The sequence below is a fragment of the Dipteris shenzhenensis genome, chromosome 4 (assembly GCF_047967505.1).
Source record: "Dipteris shenzhenensis isolate YYH24624 ecotype China chromosome 4, Dip_SZ_1.0, whole genome shotgun sequence".
Classification (NCBI taxonomy): domain Eukaryota; kingdom Viridiplantae; phylum Streptophyta; class Polypodiopsida; order Gleicheniales; family Dipteridaceae; genus Dipteris; species Dipteris shenzhenensis.
This window is the reverse complement of record NC_141599.1, coordinates 15,081,407-15,099,866: the sequence shown is the minus strand read 5'-3', so window position 1 is coordinate 15,099,866 and position 18,460 is coordinate 15,081,407. Positions and strand designations below refer to the sequence as shown.

The 18,460-nt window shown below is 42.6% G+C and overlaps 1 protein-coding gene across 1 annotated transcript in view; it reads right to left on the bottom strand.

Annotated features, from left to right (window-relative positions):
- The window catches only part of LOC147902509 (peroxisomal fatty acid beta-oxidation multifunctional protein AIM1-like), a 101,928-nt gene extending 88,282 nt beyond the window's left edge, over positions 1-13,646 (bottom strand). The window contains exons 1-2 of the mRNA XM_087373452.1: positions 13,495-13,646; positions 12,888-12,981 (exon numbers count right to left, since the gene is read on the bottom strand). Coding sequence (XP_087229578.1) covers positions 12,888-12,981 — 94 coding nt within the window. The 5' untranslated portion in view covers positions 13,495-13,646. The remainder of the gene's footprint in view (positions 1-12,887; positions 12,982-13,494) is intronic.
- Between the last annotated feature and the right edge of the window lie 4,814 nt (positions 13,647-18,460).

Below are 18,460 nucleotides of genomic sequence, written 5' to 3'. Positions count from 1 at the left end.
TGACCATTTTGCGAAGTGGAACTCTAACTTTTGTGCCTTCTTTTGATTACACAGTTTCCTTTTTTAAAGCCTACACCTCCTAAGTATCAATAAAACCTCAATATGCCCCTGTGCATGTGCACGTGTGTGTGTGTGTGTGTGTGTGTGTGTGTGTGTGTGTGTGTGTGTACTCTGAATGATTTTGGCATAGCTGCTGGACTGCATATTAACTTTCAGAAATCGAATCTTCTAGCATTGAAAGAAGCTGATTGGCATGCACTTCTCTGGCCAGGCCACATTATCTCTTCCCATACTATTGTGAGGCATTTAGGGTATCCCATTGGCTGGAATAATACCCCTCAACAACAGCTCAAATGGGTGCTTCAAAAGATTAACAAGAAGCTGGAATACTGGCATTTGTCCACTTGGCCTCTACATGTTCGACTTCGGATAGTACAGTCTATCATTATGGCATATGTGCAATTTTATTGCCTCTTCTTCCCTGGTCTTTTAAGCATTTGGCTTCCTATATGTCCCAGGCTATGGAGATATTTTGGAAAAGCAAATCTCACAAAAAGGCTTTGCGACTACTTCCCATGCAGTCTGTTTGTTCTCCTAAGACTCATGGGGGACTGAATATTCTCAATCTTCAGTTTCATATGTTGGCAAGAAAGAGCACTATGATTGCTGATTTTTTCCAGCAAAAACAGCCATTGGCTATTTTGTTAGCAGCTATGTGTGGAAACATGACGTCCCATGCATATGGGCATTGGATTACAGATCACTAGGAAGCAGTCATGACCACATTTCAGAGGAAAATTCCTGGTTGTTCTGTTTCTACTGCTTTTATTCATGATTGGAAGAGAATTCTCTCTTATGCTAAATGGTCAGGTGCTTCTTCCCATCATGGTAATTCTCTTCGCTTGGAAAGCATCCATTGGAGCAAGGTGTTTGAATCGCCTCTTGCTTTACAGGCACCTATTAAAGCATATAATCTTATGAAATTGGGCATAAGATTTGTCGGAGATGTTGTGGATCAACATGGTTATGTGCTTTCATTTCCACAAGCTTGCAGGACATTCCCCTTGGGTCTGCATCATAGGCCCATTTGGAGAATACTTACAACTATGTTACAGCCATTTGTTCCTGTTCCTCCACTGTTTGTACAGGACAGATTACTGGACTGGAATCTGACTTCCTTATCTCCCGCTACCTGTTCACTTTCAATGCATAATCTGGCCTCCTCGATGGTCTACAGATTTCTTCTTCCACCGCCATGGATTGATAAGCATGCCAACACTCTTTGGAATTTGGATAGGCCTTTGTCTTGGTGGCAATCACAACTCAAGAAAATTTGGAAAGCCAAATTGCCATTGAAACAGAGGCTTTTCTTTTGGAGATGTATAGTGGGAGCTTTTTCCATTGGGGTGAAATTGGCAGCACGTCGCATTGCTTCCCCTTCCTGCCCCCGTTGCTCTCATCACCGTGAGACAGTTCCCCATTTGTTATGGTCTTGCCCGCACTCTCGGATATTGATCACTCATGTCTCTCATTTGCTGCGGCTTCGGTTTCCCTCTATCAAATTCGGGGAACTCTTCTGGATGTTTGGATGCTTCTCATCTCAGATGTCTCCATTCCTCCTTTTCTTTCACTGGGCTCGTTTTTGGGTACTATGGACTATTTGGACACAGAGATTGCATTCTAGGATGGGACAACAGTTTCCTCAGGCATATGCTTTCTTCAGAATGTCCCTCAAGCAATCTTTATATGATAGTTATGCTGCGAGGGACTTGGATGCTACTAGCCTTGAAGTGTTTTCTGACTGTTTTTGAGTTCTTCCATTAGGCTCTCTTTTGGACTCTAATGTCATGTACATTGATTTCATGTTAATAATATAGTTACTAGTTTCACCACAAAAAAAAAAAAGTGTGTGTGTGTGTGTGTGCAAATATGTGTGTGTGTGTGTGTGTATGTGAGGAGAGCTCGAGCCATGGCGACGATTCCAGCCCTCAGCCGGCTCTGTTGGTGATCTCGACTTGCCCCTACTGCTGCCTATGGTCCGTTCATCCTCCTGAGCTTGCTCGCTGCTACCAGCCACCTCTCTAGAGCTCTATCTGGTCTCTTTTCCACCTCGTTTTCAGCCTCCTGCAGCTCCCCGTTTTGTGTGTGTGTTGTGGTGCGACCTCTGCCTTTCAGCCTCGTCAAGGTTTCTGTACACCTGTACGGTCCCCGTACAGCTTCCATACACTGTTCATACAGTTGCGTCTGCATCTCCGTACAGATCTGCACGCAGTTCCGTACAGTCCCGTCTGCACCTCCGTACAGTCCCGTGTTTGCATCTCTGTACAGTCCCGTATCCAGCTCCGTACACGTCTGCTGTTTTCTGTACTTCTCCGTACAGTCCCGTGTCTGTACGCTCCTTTTTTCCTTCTTGTCTTGCCATAGTTCAATCATGGCTTCAGATTTGGATGTTTGTACATATGCTCGAAAAGAAAGACCCGCAGATGCTAAGCGTCGCCTATCAGAGCCTGCATCACAAGATGATGAACTTACTGTGGAAGCTCAGTATGTGTTTGACACCCTTAAGGATGACTTTCAGCAGTCACGACAGGAATGGGGCAAACCGGTTTCAGAGGTCACGTACAAATTGAAATTGCCGTCCCTCGTGAATCCTCTCAGGAAGTTGTCACAAACTGCGGTCATAATTTTCTTTCCAAGAAGAATCCCAGCGGCCAGTGATGTCGCGCAGTGGATTAAGTCCATCCTTGGAGGATGCTTTGTAGAGGGAGTGTATTTTGCTTCCAGAGGCTTTTATGAGGTGCATTTATCAGATGCTTCGTGCAAGCAGAGGCTTCTTGAGTTCTCTCCCCTGTTTTACGGGAAGCAAATGGTACATGCTATGCCCTGGTCCCCAAACAAGGATTATCAAAGTCTTATACGACATCATTGTCCTGTATGGGTTGAGGTTGTTAACTTCCCGAACTATATGCGTGAAGAGTTGCCTGGCCTGGCTGCTTCTTTGGGACAAGTCATTTGTCCTCCACGGCCCATGGGAAACCGTAACAGGTTCTGCATTCTCTGGGACACTGATACACCTACCCCTCCTTCTGTTGCAGTGGAAGTTGAGGGAGTGCAATTGGGAAAAAAGTATTTTGAATTGAAGTGGGGTGTGTTTGCAAGAGCTTGTTTTGCTTGCCACAAGTTTGGGCATCTAGCCTCTAAATGCCCAATGGTTCTACATCAACCCCCTCCCAATGACCTTGCCGCCCCAAACACGGGAAATGAATGAGAATTTGCAAACTAAGACAGCAAATAGAAATGGAGCAAAAAATGCCAAACCAATCAATCAGGTGCAGTCACTTGCTGGAAAAGGAAAAGAGAAGATGAAGGAATCTGCAGGGATTGATCGGGATGGTTTTCAACAACCTAAGAAGGTGGTTGTATTGAAGCAACGCCCCCTTCAATCTCGTCAATGGGATGCTTCTTCTCCCTCACCCAGACAGGCTTCTACTTCAGCTCCTATCCTTCAAAATTGAGTGGGGGTATTGAAGAAGGGCATCCCGATATGTGATTCAGAAGAGGGGGAAAATGCTGTGTCTTTCATGGATCATGAAGGAATGCAGCCCATGCAGGCAGAGGCTTTGCCTCTCTGATGTCTTGTTTTATTCTGATACTTTGCTGTATATACCTCTCTCATGCCCCAAACACTTAAGTGCTTTACATACAATGTACAGAGCCTCTGCAATGTCTCCAAGTGGAGGCTTTTATGGAATTATGTACATAAAATGCAGCCAGAGATTGTTTGTTTGCAAGAACATAATCAACACTCCACGGTTGGTCATCATGATTATTTTGGCGGTTATGATATATATTATGCTGGTACCACTACCTACTCAGGTGTATGCATACTGGTTAGACATGAGCTGGAACCTCAGTTAGCCTTCAATGACAGCAGTGGCAGATGGATGGTCATACAATGCAATGTCAATGGTGATATTCTTGATTTTGCATCAGTTTATGCTTCCCAAACCTCTGCCATGAGGGCTTCATTATGGGATTCTTTATGCAGATATCCATGGAGATCCAATGCATTCATCTGTGGAGATTTTAATAATTCCCCTCTACCAAGAGATAACACCACTTCAAGATCTCATATGCTATCATTGGAAAGGCAGAAATGGGATAGCATGCTTCTTTCTATGCAGGCTGAAGATTTATGGCTGCTTCTCCAAGGGTTAGTGCCTAGATATACTTTTCATCATAATGCACTTACTACATACTAGGCAAGGCTTGACAGATGGTATTTGTTTTACCCACAACAATTTGCAGATTTTAATGAAAAATCTATAAAGAGATGAGGGCTGGGCTTGTCAGATCATGCCCCATTGTGGATGAATTTGCAGCTTGGCATGCCTCTAGATGATTTGCCACCCCTTTCTAGTAGATTATTGCATGTTAATCAGGCTTATTTCCGACATCACTATTTCCAGCAAATGATCAGACTTGCAATTCATCCCTTGCCTTTGCATGCCCAGGAGGACATGAATTATGCCTGGGACAGTTTTGTCTCTCGTATGCAGAATGTCATTAGGGAGTATGGCAACTGGCATATGACTGAATGCCAAAATTACTTCCAGAAATTGTTCTCCGCTCCTGGTTCCCCATCAAATCAAATGACTGATGCTAGGACTGAATTCCTCCAATATGTTTCTAAAATAGTGGAAATGGATGATGCTCTTATCTTGGAGAGACCTTTTACTGACACAGAACTTGATAATGCATTGTTCCACCTCAACAAAATACAAGTCCCCTAGCTGGGATGGCCTTACGGTGGAATTTTATATTTCTTTTTGGGATGATTTGAAAGAAGTCCTCTTGCAAATGATCAATGTTGCCTGGCAAGAAAATCAGTTGCCGCACTCTTGGAAGCATGGCATAGTCAAACTTGTGCCCAAAAAACATCTGTGTGACCATATGTCAGATTGGAGGCCTATTACTTTGATGCCTGTAGTTTACAAACTCATTGCCAAAATGATTGTGCATAGGCTTCACAGGATACTGGATGCGGGACTTCATCCTCATCAGTATGGGTTTGTGCCACGAAGACAAATCCATGACAATATATCCAATGCCTTGACTGCAATTGAATATGCTAAGTATTCACATCAAGATGTGCTCATATTGTAGGTAGATATTGCTAAGGCATTTGACACTGTTCAATGGGATTTTATCTCTCAAATCATGACAAAGTTGGGCTTTGGTCCCAAGATAGCAAATGCAGTTTACTGGCCTCGCTCTACTTCTCAGTGCATTCTTGGGGGTCATCTATCTCGGTCATGGACATTAGGTAGATCAGTTAGACAGGGCTGCCCTCTTAGTGCTCTCTTCTATGCCATTGCGACCCATCCCCTTTTAATGTATCTTGATCATCTTACAAACACAGGACAGATGACTGGTCTTAAAATCCCGGGGGCTGCATCTTTTTTGGCACAAGCATATGCTGATGATTCCTTCTTTATGCCACAGAATTCTCCCCGGGAAGTTCAAATGCTTATGACCACTCTTTCATTGTATGGTTTGGCAGCGGGATTGCATGTCAATTTTGACAAATCTAAATTACTTCCCCTGAAACAATGTGACTGGCATTCTATTCTTTGGCTAGGTCAGGTGGTGCATTCCAAAGATGTAGTCAGGCATTTGGGATATCCTATAGGATGGCATATCACCAGGAAGCAACAGCTAAAATGGATCTTCCAAAGACTTCAACATAAACTGGAATACTGGAAAATTTCTACTTGGCCTCTTCATGTCAGGCTCAGAATAGTACAATCCATTGTAATGTCCTATGTCCAGTTCTATTTGCCTTTGCTGCATTGGTCCTCCAGGGATATTTCAGCCTTTATGTCTCAAGCTATGGAGATGTTATGGAGGACAAAAACTGCTGTGAAAGCATTGAGACTGATGGAGATGGAAATGGTGTGCTCTCCTAGGATGCATGGTGGACTTAATGTCCTCAATATAAGATATCATGTACTTGCAAGGAAGGCGACTATGCTCCATACTTTTTTCCGCCAACAGCAGCCATGGACTTGTATGATAGCATCCATGTGTGTCAACATGAGGACTTGTACTTATGGTCATTGGACTACTGATCATTGGGAGGTTGTCATTGGGAGATTTGTAGGGAAGATACCTGGCTGTCCTTTCTCTACTACTCTGATACTTGACTGGAAACAAGTACTTTCTAAGGTCAAATGGGCTCCTGATAATCGCTCGGGGACAAACTCAATGAGGAAAGAAAGTATTCATTGGAGTGCCATCTTTGACATTCCACTCGCTTTACAGGAACCTGTTCGGGCATACAATCTCATGAAATTGGGAATTAGATACATACATGATGTGGTAGATGATCAGGGCTATGTCTTATCTTTTCCTCAGGCCACTACTTCCTATGCATTGGGAATGCACCATAGGTCTATATGGAAGAAAATTGCTGATTTGTTACATCCTTTTCTACCTGTTCCTCCTGTGGCTGACACAGACAGGCTTATGGATTGGCAATTGCAACCCTCTGCTACATGCACTCATCCTGTTCCTCTTCCTGCCTTGACCTCCATCAAAGCCTACAGGCTTCTTCAGCCTGCTCCATGGATTCAGCAATATGCTAATTCTCTGTGGCATATAAGGCAGCCCCTCTCATGGTGGCGGAAGAATCTCGGGATATTATGGAAGTGTAAAATGCCATTGAAACAAAGACTTTTTCTTTGGAGATGTATGACAGGCACATTGTCAGTGGGAGTCACACTTGCCAAACGTCGCATTGCACCATCCACATGTTTAAGATGTCAGGCTCCTTCAGAGACTGTTCTTCATTTGCTTTGGCACTGCCCGTGTTCTAGGAACCTCCTCGGGAGAATTTCAGATCATCTTCGGCTCTGTTTCCCGAGTCACAGATTTGGGAAACATTTCTGGCTCTTTGGCAGATTTATGAGGTCTTTGTCTCAATACTCACTATTTCTCTCTTGGGTGAGATATTGGGCTCTTTGGACAATCTGGAGTGAGCATAATTTGGCATACTTGGGTCGGCAGATTCACAAGTCATATGAATCTTTCCGAGCCTCATTGCGGCAATCCTTATATGATGCCTGCCATCAGGGTGATATGGATGCTTCTTGCATAGAGCTTTTCTTTTTATGTTTCTGATCTTTGGGATACTCTCCATTTCGGAGACCTCCCATCATGTAAATTTATGAGCATATAAATATACTGCACTGGATATTACTAAAAAATGTGTGTGTGTGTGTGTGTGTGTGTGTGTGTAGAAGCATACATTGCTGCATATGGTGAACTCTGCTTGGCAAAATCAGAAAAGGTGTGTGTGAGAGTGAGAGAGAGAGAGAGAGAGAGCTGCAGCCCTTGCTTCAGCCTTCCCATCAGCTCCCTAGCCTCCCCAAACCAGCCCGTTGGTATCACCTACCTGCTGCGCTACATCACAGTGCCAAAAATGACATTTTGGAGCATTGAATACCTGCCATACAGCCCGCCATCCTTGAAGTTGTAGATTTCCAGCAATGCATGGCTTCACTTTTGCCTAAAATTGCAACGACTTTAGGCAAAGTGGTTTGCCCACCACGGCCTATTGGCAATTCAAATCGATTTTGCATTCTCTAGGATACTGATAATCCCACACCAGAGTCTTATTCAGTCACAGTGAACAATGTTGACATGGGAAGTGCTTTTTATAAATTGAAATGGGGCTTATTTACAGGGGCTTGCTTTGACTGTAAAAAATTTGGGCACATGGCTTCGGAGTGTCCAATGAGTCAGCATAAAATGCCTCCTGCCACTTTACCTATTCAGATGCCCACTAAGGATGCTCCTGCCTCTAGTGGGAATAAAAATAAAGGTAATAGACAGCTTTTTGTGAATCATGATAAAGGCAAAGCTCTAGTGGTTTCAAATGGGACTGCTGCTTCCCCTTCGCTTCCTACTATTCAACCCTCAGCAAAAGGACCAAAACCTCCAATTGATGGATGGCAAAGTGTAAGAAAAGTTATTTCTGTTCGACAACCTCTGCCCCCTCGCACTTGGAATGGTGCATCTTCTAGTGGAAACTCTCCTGAGGTCAATTCAGGAATTGGGATCACTTGGGCTGCAGTAACAACTAGCAGAACCCTCTTCCCTGAAGAAGAGGTTGCTGCTTTGCTGTCTACTCCTCAGGCAGATGTTTCTTCTAAGGGAAGAGGCCCTGACCCTGAGGTAGAAATGCAGGGTTGATATCCTGAAAGTTGCTGCTGTACATAGCTGTTATTCTCCTATAAATATCTATAAATATGACTGCTCGTATCAAATGCTTTACACTTAATGTTTAGGGGATGTGTGACAGTAGGAAATGGAAATCTATGTGGCTGTATATCAATAGATTCCAGCCTGATATAGTGGCACTCCAAGAACACAATCAACATGTCTATGCAGGAAAGACAGGTCATTACTGTGGCTATGATATCTTCTATGCTAGGGAGCACTCTTTCTCAGGAGTAGTCTTTCTGATCAAGCATGAGCTTCAGCCAGCTATTGCTTTAAATGACAATCAAGGCAGATGGATTATTCTTCAATGCATCATTCAAGGCGAGGTGTTTGAATTTGCTTCTGTCTATGCACCTCAATCTTCTCGGAATAGATCTGCAATTTGGGATGCCATGCAGCAATATCGATGGAGATATCATGCATTTATCTGTGGGGATTTCAATAATTCTTCGCAACAGGGTGACAATACATCAGGACATACTCATATGAAAGACATGCATGGTCTCAATTACTGATGCACCTTGATTTGGTAGATCTTTGGAAGGAATTGCAGCCTTTGTCACCAGGATACACTTTCCAACATAATGCCCTTTCCTCTTATCATGCACGTTTGGATCATTGGTATAGTGTAGCTCCACAACAAAATGATGATTTTACATGCAAAATGTGGATTGACTCTGCCTTTGTGCATTCAAATCATGCACCTTTATGGTTGAGGTTATCTTTTTATGATATGTCAGATGATAGATTGCCTCAAAGGCGACATCTGATTGTGAACAATAGCTATTTGCAACATGTTGCTTTCAAGGCCATGATTACTGAAGCATCTCACTCTCTGTCTTCTCAGAGCCACTTTGATGTTGACAATGCATGGGATTCTTTTGTTTCTAAAATGCAAGCTGTAATTAGAGGTTATGGCAAGTCTTACATGAAGACTCTGAGGGAAACTGTTGCTCAAGCCAAATTAACTTGTCAAGACCTCATTGAACTCAGTCATCTTCGTCCATTGTCATTGCATGAGCAAACAACACTATGCCAAGCTAAACATTGTCTTCAAATCAATGATCACAGGAAACTGGCTAAATGGGAGACTATAGCAAGACAAAGAGCCTTTACAGTGAGGCTGCTCTTCCAAACAATTTTTTAAAAGCTTGCATCAGAAGAGATTAAACAAACATCAGCCTCCCCTTCTGCCTCTGCTCCTCCTACACGTGTCTTCTTTTGGTGGAAGCGTGGTGGTTTGCCTCCCTCCACTTTGGTTAAATCGACAAAGCTGGATATCGCGGATGGTCCTTCGTCTTCCCTCCAGCTGGACCTTCTTCGCCAAATGTGTTTTGCTTCAATCACTTATGTTCTTTCATCGGGTTCACCGCTTGTTTGTTCTTTGGACTCCGCCCTACTAGTTTCCGGTCTTCGATAGGCTCAGCAGTTTGGGGTCTATCTCTACTTTATGGGCAGGGTTTATCTGCAGCTCAACTTCGTCGTTGGGCTGAAGTTGCAGTGGGTTAGGTTTGTCTTTCCTCCTTTGTCTTTCTGGGCAAAGGTTTTTATTATGCCCACTGCTCTTCGACTGATGTAGTGGAGTGACTTGTCAGTCGTGCTGGTATTCATGGGGCTGGTTTCTTTGCTTATGTGATGCCCTGGGATCCGCTTTTTGATCCGCCTGCCTCTCTTCTGACTCATTGTCCGGTTTGGATTACCCTCAAAGCGTTGCCTTTGCCTCTTCTTCAGCATCTTCCTACTCTTGCAGCGCTTTTGGGGAGGCCTCTACATGTTCCGAGACAAGAGTTTTTGCAGGATACCCGGGATGTTCGCCTTTGTATTCTATGAGATATGATGCAGCTTGTGCCCTCTACTCTAGATCTTGATTTGGGATTTGCCCATCCGATGCGCATCAAGCAGCATTTTGCCTCTTTTCCTATAGCATGTTATCGGTGCCGACAGGTTGGTCATTTTGCTCGTGCTTGCCCTTCTGCTTCCATGACCGCTCCTCCTGCTCCTTCAACTGTGAAGGTTACTCTTCCTTCTCCTCTGGTTTCTGCTAAGGCTTTACTGGATAAGCCTTCTTTTACTACTCCGAAGCATTACTGGAGTAAGGTAGAAAAATCTCAGGCCAATCTTTCTCTTGCTGAAGAAGTTCAGGATCCGACTCCTGTTGAGCATCATCAACCTCCTTCTCCTCAAGATATGGATGTGCCCCTTGCAGAGGGGATCATACAAGATGCTGCACATGCTTTTTCTCAGGTTGATCCTCGGAGTTAAGCTGTTATGCTGAGTCCTGCTTTATCAGATGCAGCTCTTTCGTCCGAGGATATAGATGTTGATCTAGCTCCTTTGCCTCTGATGCTTGTGCCAGAGTCTTCTTCTGTTCGGGATGCAGATGTGCCCTTTTCATTGGATTCTTTTCATCCCATGTTACAACAGGTTTTTGACCCAGTGATTCAGAAATTTCGGGTGCCGGGCTATGTTAAGAAGAATGTGGCATGTGCACGTTTGTGCACACGCATCTATGTCTCTATCTGTATCTGTCTCTGCATGTGCACACACGCATCTTTGTCTCTGCCTCTCTCTCCGTGTGTATTAGATTCCTAGGAATCGCTTCAGATGAGACAATTTGGCTCCTTGGCATTGATGTTAGGAAGTAAGAAAACCTCTCTCTCTCTCTCTCTATCTCTCTCTCTCTCTCTCTCTCTCTATGCACATGCATGCATTCGCAGCATCTTGGATGACATTTACCTACATGTCAGAACGCTCAGGCTAAACACAGGAACTATCCAGAATAATGTAAGAAGGGAACATCATTCCTCCATCCTAGAATTGCGGGAAACCATTCCATGATGACAATGGTGCTCCTCAATAGCTCTAAAACGTCAGACTGTGTTCTAAATGTTTCCTGGTTACAGGCCCAGTGTCCCTGGTCAATATGCTTAATTTTTCCAAAGTTTGGGTTTTTTGAGTTTTTATTTTGTTTTACTTGACCTTTATGGAATATGTATCAATTCCACATTAATCTTGACATTTGCGAATACTGAAAGCTTAAGTTGAAAGATTAGAGCTGTTAAAGTTTACTATATCTACTACTGTCTACATACATGTATACAACTCTAGGGCATAAGTTGGTGTGGATGTATCCGACGACACTGCACCTTTTCCCACCTAGCCTTTGCCCCTCCTCAAAATGTTACGTTCCAGCGTCAGACAATCCTTTTTAAAAAACCCTCCTTTGGGCCTACTATATGATATTACACTTTAAAGAAAGGCATCTCAATCGTAGCAGGGATCATGTATTACACTTTAAAGGAACGGGATCATGTCATCTACAATTATAGAAGCACAGAGATGCCTCCTTAGGAAGGAGACTTTCCAGGTGAAGTTCTAAACTAAAGCAGCATTCAGACTTACTTATAGATGACATGTGCGAATAAATAACTCACAAGAACCACCGGCGTCATTAGTGCCCAAAACTAGGTCCTTTGTTGGGCCTTCTGTAGCCTTAGACTTGCATCAGATCTGCCCTCTTCCAGGGCCAGATATATGCCATATCCATGCATCATCTGCTTGCTGCAGCACCCGTGGCTTCGCAAAGAAAACATGGTTGCAGATGTCTTATCTGGAATGTGGGCATATACCTTGTATGCATCTCCACTAGATACATGGCATTCAAGAGGAGTACGTGCAGAATTTGAGGGCAGAATGTTTTCAGACTTGCAAGCCCCCTCATGTCGAGATCATCGTGTACTTTAATTGATAAGAGCTTATTGTGGTTCCAGGACAAAAAGTTATTTGGTTCCAGACTCACAATATAGGATGTTTGATTGAGGGAGATGCATTCTTCCCCTACCTGTGAAAGATAAGCAGAATTTCTATTGGGAGGGTCGTGTGGTAAAATATGTGACTGAATGCTTTCCATGCCAGTAGAACAAAGTGGATAACAAGATGCCCGAGGATTTGTTGCAGCCATTACCTATCCACAAAGGCAAATGGATACACATAGCTATGGATATTATTACTGGATTGTCTTCTACAGATAGGGGATGGGACAGCATTTATGTTGTGGTCATTAGGCTTACCAAACAAGCCCATTCATCCCAAGGTATTCAGCATCTCAGGTTGCCTGGCAGTTCATTGATCATGTGTTTAAGATCATGGGTTCCCTCATAAAATTGTATGTGACAGAGATGCAAAATTGATGTGTCATTTTTGGCATGCACTATTTACAGCAGTGGGCACCATACTCATGCCTAGTACAAAACACCATCCCGAGACTGATGGCCAGTCAAGAGGGTGAACAAATGGGTGGAGGAACACCTAAGACACTTTTGCCATGACACTCAAAAGTATTGGGATAAACTGCTTGGACTTGCTGAATTTTGCTACAATAGCACCAATCATTTATCTATTGGGATGAGGCTGTTCGAGGCAACTACCAGAATGAAATAATAAGTGCTAACGCTATATCACTTTCATAGTAACAAGCAAAAGAGAGCAAAATTGGAAAAAGCTGGCATACACATAAAGATTGTCCAACTTTGTAAAGTACTACAATGACATTGAAAATACTTTAATGGAAATGTAAAGTAGCGAGTGCATTTGGCATTTACCAGGAGTCGCTAAAGAATTCACTGGGGGATTGTTAATTGTCATAAGAGCAACACCATCTTCTCCAATCTCCATGAAAACTTTTCTTGGAACCATCTGAGATTTCCAAAGAAACACACACACTTTAGGTTCCTGTACTAACAAGTAGCCAGTTACGATCTTTTCTATCAGCCCACCTCCCTAAACCTTCTACATTGTTAAAGTGACTTTAAAATGTGTACATATGCATCTTGTAAGCCTTCATAGGCTGGGTGAAAATCAAAATTTCATTGCTTGGTCGTTGGCGACAGAGGGATCAGTAATACAGTATGTCCAAAGTGCGCTCAACCAAATTCCTTTATTGTATCCTTACCTTCGTAGTTGAACATTAGGCACCCAGCATTGTATAAAACGATATACACATGCACATGTCCACGTACTCATGCATCAAAAGAGCATATTTTGCTGTTCTCTTATTCACTTATTTAGTGGTTTATTACTATTCAGTAATAAGCATCAAAAGTAGCTTGAAAACTTCTTCAATTCAGCTAATTGTTAGAAGCGATTTGAAGGCTAAAATTCCAAGCATCATGCCAATAGTCTTATATAGCGAGGAGTTTTCAAAAAGACCTTAACGCGCAAATGCGAAAATTGCGTAGTAACACACGCTTTATCGTCGTCTTCGTTGGCGAAGTCCCGGTGTGACACAGTGTGCTGTGTTAATTCTCTTGTAATGTGTTCTTTGCAAATAAAAAACAATCTCTTGTAATGTGACAAATTCTATTTTTGATGTGCCCTTCTCAACCTAATGTCACGAGTGTGCCATATATTGTGATGATGTTGTTAGCATGGCTATTGACACATGGATTGCCCTTGAGCCTTTAAAAGCCTTCGAAGAGAGCGACAACTTGCTCAGTTCATTGTCTATCATGGTCGTGTTTCTTTCTAAAACTAAGTGAGACATCGGGATGAGTTAGTCGAATTCTCCAATTTTATCATCTGCCAGACATTTCATGGCTAAGTAATCCAACTTGACCATTCAATTTCTTGATATGATGTAGTAGTTTAATGCCCAAAACACATTATGCTTGAGAGTTAGCTCAAATCTAAAGATATCGCATATATCTTACAAAGCTTAAATCAAAACATGTGAAGATCCATTATGCTTGCGAATCAGCTCAAATCAAAAGATATTGCATATCAACTAACATCCATTAATCAAGAGATTAAGCCGAAAAGGTTAGTTCAAAATGCATTGAATGGTCTAGGCAAAGATTGTGAACAGTTTGTGACAACCATAGTCACACAAAATGCACTACTCACATTTTGAAATTACGTCAGGTATGCCTACACAAGTACAAACGTGAAGAGGATCTCATTCAGACTCTAAAATTCATGAACAAGCATTTATGCTAGAGGAAAAGGTTGACAAAGAGGAAGAGCCATTATTGAATGTAATGCAAATAGGAATATGAAGCCATAGCCTTAGCATAGATTCTTCACAGCATCATCATCATAAAAGTCATATTAATCAAATAGGGGTATGAAATCGTAGAGGTAGAGCTAACTCTTGCTAAGGAGGTTACCATCCAATTATAAAAAATAATAGGCAATTGCAAGTATTGTGAAATTCTAGATCATTGGGAACCTGAGTGTAGAAAGAAACAAAGAGATAGTGCTAATTGATAGTATAATAGAGTTGTGATCCATATAAACATCAAATGAACCAACAACACTGACAATTTTTGCATTATGCAAATGATTAAAAACAAGATAAGCCTAGCAAACCAAAGTGTAGCATAAAGTCCTCATTTTGTAGTATAGAAGAGTAATTTCACATTTATGGGCCAAGGTTGTGGAAATTGAAGAACTCAAAGAAGCAATTAGAGTTTGAGATTGATATCATGCCATGGATGAAGAATATCATGGTCTTATGAAAATTTAGACTTGGTCACTAATTCAAATAATAAGAAGAAACAAAGCTTATTGATTGTAAATGGGTCTTGTGTAGGTCAAAATCTAATGCCTAAAAAACCCGTGTGAAGAAATGATTGTTTATTCTAGCAATCCACATTTGCAGTTCTCATTTCAATGCAAATGAGCATTTGAGTAAATTCCAAGCATTCCATGCTTGTGATTCTCGTTTCAATGCAAATAAGCATATGAGTAAATTGAAAACTTTATGTTCTTGGCCGTTCACAATATATCCTTGTAGTGATTCCATGCTTGTCGTTCTCATTCCAATGCAAATAAGCATTTTGAGTAAATTGCAAACTTTATATTATTGGCCTTTAACAAGATATCCTTCTAGCGATTGCTACATATTTCAATGTAAACGAGAACCCATTCCATGCTTGCTGCTCTCCAAATAAGAATTTGAGTAAATTGCAAACTTTATGTTATTTGGCCTTGATAATATATTCTTCTAGGGATTATTGCATCTTTCTTCATTCAAACAACCATTCAACAAAGCATTTTCACATCCACTTGATGAATTAGCTCAAAGTGAGAAGCCATTGAAATAACTATTGTAATTGTGGTCATCTTTTCCATTGGTTAAAAAGGTTTGTTCATAGTCTATTCGACGTTCTTATGAATAAATCTTGACTACTATCCTTGCTTGTACTTGTCAATTGTTTGATCCTGATTTACATTGAATGGTAGCTCAATAGGTTTTCCTTGGCAAGCAACAGTAGTTGATTTATCATCCACAAAAGCAAAATACAGATGATCAGTAAATGCTACATGTGAAGCAGTATGGTTCAAATCATAGATTGAAGTCCTTTTAAGTATTGAACAATAATGTCTTTCTAGACAATGTGTTGAATAGGATTAAACTAGCAAAGAATCTAAATTTAAATGCTAGTACAAAGCACATTGAGGTGCGTCACCATCTAATCAAAGTAAAGGTCCTTAGTGGTGAGATAGATCTTGTTCATGTTCTAACACAAGAATGTGTGTAGATTTCTTCACCAAACCCTTTTTCCTTGAGAAGTGTTGAGATATCATGCTCAACATCATGTGATCATATGTGCATAGCACTAACACTTATAGACTGCTATAAAGGAAAGGGTTAGATGCCCTAACCCTAACCCTAAATGGGTTTGTATATATTCTACATTTTCAACTAAATCTAGTGTACAGTTAGTCATTTGTGGTGTGCTCTCTAGCTGTGCCCTCTCTCCTCATCTCCACTCTTCTCCTCTTCCCTCTTCATATTTTGTCATGGTATCAGAGCATGGTAAAGCCTTCTGCTGAGGTGCCATCCTTGTGAGAGAGATTGAATAATTGAGAGATTGAGCGATCGAGTGTTTTCATTCTTTCATTCCATTGATGAGAGAAAATTACGTTCATTGAGTGAAGAATTTCCGTCATTCATTTCCATTCGTTGAGTATTTATTCTTCGAGAGAGAGATCTTTGAGAGATTTCCATCAATAGAGATTCTTTGTGAGAAAGAGGTGTTTCGTCGAGAGGTTTCATCTCTTTTCCGATTGAGAGAGAGAGAGATTTCCCTCTAGTCTTAAGGAGAGAGAGAATAGGAACTCTTTGGATCTCAGAAAAGGAGATAGAGAAGTTTTTGTTCTCTATTCACTTGGAGAGAGTGCTTGAGAGGCTGACCTAAACTTCTACCTCGACTTAGCCCTCCAATGCATACACTTCAAACTCCCTTGACTATAGCTCATTTGGAGCTCTAAACGACCTAGGCGAGTAGGATCTACACGGGACTACGAACAATGAGTAAGGCAATCAAAGCAAGCGAGCGAGCTGCATAGTCAGCTCAAAGTAAGCAAGCGACTCCAGCCCACACTCCATAGCCAATGGCTACGACTACGAGCTCTAGCCATTGAGCTACTGACGCTCTACAAATGACCTTCTGCCGACTAGCCAAACACAGCAAGGAACTTGACTGGCAATAAGGAACTCGATGGCTCCACACTAGACACACGTCCAATCGGCTGTCTCCAACGTTCGCCAAAGCTCCTCCGCTCCAAGCCTCGCCCGCGACAACCTGCTCCAACGGCTAAACTGCCCAAAGCTCCTCCGACTCCAAGCTACACCACATGCAAAGCCAAGTGCACCACGGCCAAACAGCCTTGCAGTGTCACCCTAGCCATCAACTGCGAAACGCGACTTGGCTCCTAGCTCACAAGCGGCTTCCTAGCATGGACTACAACCACAACAACACCCATGGGCTGCTCCACGGCACGAACAAATAGTGACAGTGTGCTGCTCCTCCACACTCAGCCTAGCCTACAACAAACGCCATGGTCACCTACTGCACAACGCTCACGACAGATGAAGGGAGCATGCCAAGCTTCCAATGTAGTCCATTTCCAACATCTCACGAGTGCAGCTAAAGCCTTAAAGCCTCACACAGTCTCTTCTCCAACGATGACCAGCAACACCTTGCCCAATGGACCTCCAATGTGTGCCCGACGCTATGGTCGGCTCCAGTTCCATCGCTCGACTATGGCCATCGACCCTCTGCTGCAGCTCCAAACTCACAACGAGGACACCACAGCTCCGACTCCTTCTTTGCATGCTCCTGTGAGCCTAGGGACTCCACAAGCGGCTTCAGCCAACCAAACACAAGGGCGACAGAATTTGAAGATCCCGAACAGAATCTCATCAGATTTCAGTGATGCAGCAATCACCACGTGTCTCCTTACCCTATCCACAACCTAACCACTGTGGTCAAGAAGATGACATGTGGTAGGCGGCCACATCAGCCTTATCACACCACGTAAGCACAGCTGCCCACATCACCCACCTTGGGTCAAGTTAACCCAGGTACAGTTACCTTGGTCAACAAGATGATAGGGTTGGTTAACCCAACCCTCAGGTCAAGTTAACCCCTGGTTAGGTCACCACACTAAGGTTTTGTCAACCTTCTGACATGTCGCAACTGATTGCCATGTCATCCTACTTGCCACCTCAATAAGACCACTAATCCACCTCAGTTGCCACATCATCATTACCACGTGGCATTGACTCACTGCCAGGCACAATTACCCCCTGGCAAGCACACAGTCCACTACATGTGAACACAGGTGCCACCTCACACAGTGCTCCACAAGCACTATCCCTTCACAGGCACAATTCTTCATTTTTGCATGTGACTCCACTTGCCACATCATCACTGTGCATTTTCACTCTTTTTTGCCTCTCCACCTAGATCAAACAGTATCTCTTGATCCAAGAGGAATTTGAGAGTGTTACAAAAAGGTGAAATGATTGATTTTTTGTGCTCTACGCGCTCGTCACATCATGCACACATTTTGGTGTAAGTACCACTCACTTTTGAGCCTCGCCACTGACAAATCCACTTCCTACATGCACATCAACCTCTGCATCGACGCATTTGACCCAGCACATAAAAAGAACCAAAGAAAAGAAATTATTTCTTGTTCTTTCATCAATCGATGGTTGGAATAGATCTAGATTAGAGTAGATTAGATCGCCATAGAGGAGACGCTTTGAATTTCTCCAAATTGCCAATCTAAGCCATGCCCAAAAATCCCAACTAGTTCCTACTCGGAGTGAGTCCCTACACTCACATACGGTTTCACATCATCACGTTACCTGAAACCCGAT